At 41.8% G+C, this 5,000-nt stretch overlaps 1 protein-coding gene across 3 annotated transcripts in view; it reads left to right on the top strand.

Moving 5' to 3' along the window:
* Positions 1-5,000, top strand: part of LOC138023616 (transcription activator BRG1-like) — a 56,082-nt gene that overhangs the window by 45,427 nt on the left and 5,655 nt on the right. For all 3 annotated transcript variants that reach the window (XM_068870639.1, XM_068870638.1, XM_068870637.1), the window contains 4 exons: positions 1,411-1,441; positions 2,263-2,341; positions 3,883-3,991; positions 4,844-4,945. In XM_068870639.1, the coding sequence (XP_068726740.1) occupies positions 1,411-1,441; positions 2,263-2,341; positions 3,883-3,991; positions 4,844-4,945 (321 nt within the window). The remainder of the gene's footprint in view (positions 1-1,410; positions 1,442-2,262; positions 2,342-3,882; positions 3,992-4,843; positions 4,946-5,000) is intronic.

The raw sequence follows: 5,000 nt of genomic DNA, 5'->3' as shown, positions 1-5,000 counted from the left end.
GGCGTTTGGTAAAGTAAAATATGCAACTGCTACTCTTTGGGGGAGGGGGGTTAAAATACTCGTACTTGAATGTAATATCTTTAGTTTAATTGCTGTTTTTATCGGGTCAGGTGCCCGTTTCTCGAAAGTCCCGAAACGTTTTGGGCCCTTTATGGGTGTCACAATTCCATCCCAATCTTAATCACAGATAGCTTTTAAGTCGTCGAACTCTGCTCTCGTTTTTCTCTTTGTGAAAACATGTTAAAAGACCAGCCTATCAAAACAAGAGAATGGCAGCTTCATAAATGGCTTTTTGGGCCCGAAACGTTTTCGGGACTTTCGACTGAGAAACGCCGGGCTCCAGGACGGAGCTATCACTACAGTTCCCCAGATGAGTTCAGAAAATTACGGTTACAAATGAATATACAATGGCAACAATGCGACATAGCCATTAAAACGATGGAGCTGCTTCAAAAGTGAATTAGATGAAAGTGTTTCTCCATCAATAGGCTACTTTCGAATTGTGCAGCAACAAAAGAACAGAGTCGAGGTTCAGGGGAATTATTAGCATTTTGTATTGTTCAGAACAGAGGAAAATGCAAATTATTCCCCTGAACCTCGACCCTGTTCTTTTGTTGCTGCACAATTCGAAAATAGCCTATTGTGACGCTAAAACAAACAAAGGGCTGCCACTTTAAGCCAATAGGAGAAGCCATGTCACGCGTCACTGCGTCTGTGATTTTTTTTTTCAGGGACATGACAACTAATTTTCACACGAACGGATATTTCTAAAAATAGTCTCATTTGTGACTGCAGGGAAGCCCACCCATGCCATAACAGTATTCTTATCTAATTCACTCTTGAGCTGCGTCCTATATCGATCCATTGAAATTACAGGGTTGAGCAGGGATGGTGCAGTGGTGAGAGCACTCGCCTCTCACCAATGTGGCTCGGGTTCGATTCCCAGATTCGGCGTCATATGTGGGTTGAGTTTGTTGAGGCAGTTTGGCCCACTGGTTAGGACGGTTTCCTTGTGATCTGGAGTCCCCAGGTTCACGACCCGCTCTGACCACTCGTTGAATTTGATCCTTGTAGACACTGGTTCAACTTCCCAGCTGCACTTGGGATTCTTAACAGTTGTTGTTGGTGTTCTGTTCTGTCGTTTGGTTGTGTTTCATTGGCCCTGAAAAGCCCCTATGGGAAGCGGCCAATTAAATATGTATTGTATTGTATTGTTGGTTCTCTACTCTGCTCCGTACTACTCAGCTTTTAACAGCTGGTAAAAGTTGCCACAGAACGCCAAAATGTTTCTTTGTCCTGTCCTTTACATTTAGCATGTAAACCTGCGGGGCATGCGTGTTATAAGAGGAATCGATATTTGAATAAAAATACTCGTACAAGGATGTAAGATTACCTTTTTTTACCTTTCAGGTGAAGAAGAAGCGAGGGCGTCCGCCAGCTGGTAAGTACAGCCTTATTACTTTGTGGCAGACAGTGGTGGTATCATGTTAAATTGTGATTTTCAAAAACAGGAACTTGCCTAGTTTTTTTCTTGCACGCAAACAAGAGAACTTAAAAAGTTGTTAAGTAAAAATTCTTCGTGTAGAAGTGGCTCATTTTGTCTTGGCTCGCATTTTGATCCAAATCTGAAAGCTTTGGCAGACTGGGGCTGTTCATACTTCTGCAGAATTTATAACTGTTCATTATGGAAGTGTATGAATGGTATAAGGCAGTAAAGTTGACTATCGGTAGACTAGGAACAAAGCAAAAAGAGAGTTCATGTAGACAGAAACATAAATGCATGTACCCCAATAACTTTCCCATATCATGGAAGGCTTCCTTACTCTTTAATAGGCCAGTTTTGTATTCTAACGGTTGGACTGGATCTAGCATGAAATGGAAGCTAATGCGGGCAAATTAATTTGCATTTGAAAAGATTTGCCCGCATTAGCCTCCATTCCATGCTAGATCCATCCCAGCCGCGAGAATTCGAAAATGGTCTATTGGGTGATTTCCTTTACCACCGTACCCCAGGGGAGCCACCTCCCACACCGTATATCGACTGATTTCTTAAACCACCATATCCCAGGGGAACAGTCCTCCTCTCCCTCTGTGGTGAGTGATTTTTACTCTATCATATGGGCGTTGTCCTCCCCAATCGCTTTGATTGAATTTATCTATAACTTCATGCTAGGGATGAGGTGTTGGCCTTGTGGGCATGCTTGCATAGGTGACTTTTTGCTTTGTCGTTTACTGATTTTTTTTTTTCCCTTGTGTGTCCAGTTAAACTTGCACCAAATCCGCCAGAACTGACCAAGCAGATGAAGAAACTCATCAAGTACATTGTGAGATACGTGGACGAGTGAGTGTCTTTTTTTTTCCTAGTTCTTGTGTTCGTTTTAAGTGTTCGTCGTCGTCGTTCGTTTTGCATTGCGCAACCCTACTGCGCATAATTTCTTGCGTCATTGGCCCGCGCATTAGCTCGCGCACATTGGCAAAATGGCGGATTTGCACTGACGCCGAGCTTAATCTGTCAAGGAATGGCTATTTTCTCCTGAACGAGCACGGTGACCCCCTCTTTAATGGTGTTATGTACTCGTAATAGGTACACAGAAATTATATTTTAAGGAGAAAAATTTGGATAGTAAAAGTTGTAGTATTTACATATAAATGACGTGGACACTGCATTTGGAGCCATACACTGAGTTTGAGTGTGAGTGTGACGATGTAGCTGTCCAATTTGCTTACAATTTGAAATCACTTTACTGAAAGATTTTGGCTTGGACAAACTTTTCAGTAATGTTCAGTAGCATTTGTCCAGTTGGTCAAATTTCGAACGCTTCTCGCGTCATTCGGGAAAAAAAACACTTTAAATAAAGGGCATGCATGCAGCGCGAAAACAAGCACGGGACCTCATCTTTTTACTGCATTTTTAAAATGTCCTGTGCATGAATATAAATTTCTCCAAGTTTGACAGAAATCTGGATAGTACGTCACTTTCAAGGGAATTACCTTAAAACGAGACTGACTTAAGTGCACAGCACTTGGGTTGGTAACCGTAACTTCAACTTGCTACGTGTCCTATAACATCGTCAGTGCCAATAATTCTACTCCCTCACACCTTTTACTTTCGTATCGGAGCTGACGTCCGATGATATACTGGTGCATTCTTTGAGACAGCCAGTTTCGTTCATTGTCTCGAGGGCATTTTTAGTTCCGGTCATTTACACACTCCGGGGGAAAAACAATTCCAATGCATCTCCGTGCCAATGGATGTTTCCGGAGTTGCCATCACTTTGAGGATAACAGTAACATAAATAATAATTGATTTTCAAAAACTTCTACTGAAAGGAGCAGCACAAATGAAGATAGTGCCCCCCATTCCTCGAAAGTTTTGTCTGGGAAATTTACCCATTGCTAGTCGAGAATTCTAAAAAGTCTTTCGTGTGGAAAAGGACTTTTCATTTTAGTTTGAAAAGCGAGGGTATGAGTAGGCAATCTGATTTCTGATCCGACGGAAAACCAACATTCGACTTGATTTGCGTTTATTGTTAATTTCAGTTTACAGTGTCCCCAATTAGCGCTCCTGCGCTAGAAAGACTAGGCACTTAAATAAGTGTTCACTTAGTGAAAGTGTTTCACCCAGATGGTGACTTTATCTTTAAAATCTGGGAGGAGCAGAGCATTATCCTTCAATTTTCACTTATATGTTGTTTCTCTAAACTAATAGGGTGTAGTTTAATGCTAAGCCTTTTTCCGACAAGTTACGTACTCCAAACAAGATTTCTCTCTCAGGGACTCAGATCTTTTTCTAGTTCTAGCTGGTCCAATGTGCATATCCTGTCTCAGTTTGATATCTCTGCCTGTCTCACCTTCGATGTTTTTTTGTTTCCTTAACTTTAGTTCAACCTCTCGTAACTTGGCGGAAATCTTCATGGTCTTGCCTACAAGAAAGGAGTTGCCCGATTATTACCAAATAATCAAACATCCAGTGGACATTAGGAAGATTCGTGTAAGATTTCTTTCCATTGTCTTTTTTTCTTTTTTTTTTTTTTTTTTTTTTTTTTTTTTGACAAAAAGTTTTTCCTTTGTTGTCGTTGTTAACTTATTGGCACCGGACAATTGTGGGAGAGGCTGTGGGAGTCAGAACACAGTCAGACCAACCCTTAGTGCAAGATCTGTCTTTGTGATGACGTTTCGGGATGCAAATTTTTATTTATTGCAATATATCCGAGGTGGACTCTGGGTCCCGTTTCCCAAGGCGAGTTCTAAAATCTTTGAACGAAATCATGTATAAAATGAATCGTATATTGAACTGGGGATATGAAATCAAGTGAAGACATGATACTCGCAGTTATGAACGCAGCTTCTAAGCCTGAAAAATTCAGGACTTCGACGGGGTTTGAACCCGTGACCTCGCGATACCAACACCACCGGCATCGCGAAGTCGCGGGTTCAAACCCCGTTAAAGTCCTGAATTTTTCAGGCTTCTCTACGCATGCAATTGTTAAAACTGCGTTCATGACTGCGAGGATCATGGCTTCATTTGATCTATAATCTTTGTTGAACCCACGCTTTCTTTGTATAAGGTAGACGCACTTTGCTTTAGACACTTGACTGTGTTGCAGTCAGATTGAGATTTACCGGTCTGGGGTGTAAACCGGCTCCAACATACGAAGGTGCCTCCACAAGAAGAAAATTCCCTTTTCTTTGAATGCTCTCCAGGGGCTTTTTTGCCATTTTTGGCCCGTACAGTTTCCTGTTCAAGGGTATCTAGTTTTGACGTTTTTCATTGTTCGCCCTCGAGGGCCTCCTGTGCAGACGCCTTCAGTGGTAACACAACGCTGATGTGTTTTGATTACAGGAGCGGATCAACTCACACAAGTACCGCTCGCTGGATGATTTGGAAGAAGATTTCACCCTTATGTGCAAAAATGCACAGACCTACAACATCGAAGGATCAATAGTAAGATTTTTCAACTGTCCAATTTAACCATAAAAGTCGGTCAAAACCACAGCTA

The sequence above is a fragment of the Montipora capricornis genome, chromosome 11, assembly GCF_036669925.1.
Source record: "Montipora capricornis isolate CH-2021 chromosome 11, ASM3666992v2, whole genome shotgun sequence".
In the NCBI taxonomy this organism is placed as follows: domain Eukaryota; kingdom Metazoa; phylum Cnidaria; class Anthozoa; order Scleractinia; family Acroporidae; genus Montipora; species Montipora capricornis.
This window is presented reverse-complemented; position numbering and strand designations above follow the sequence as displayed.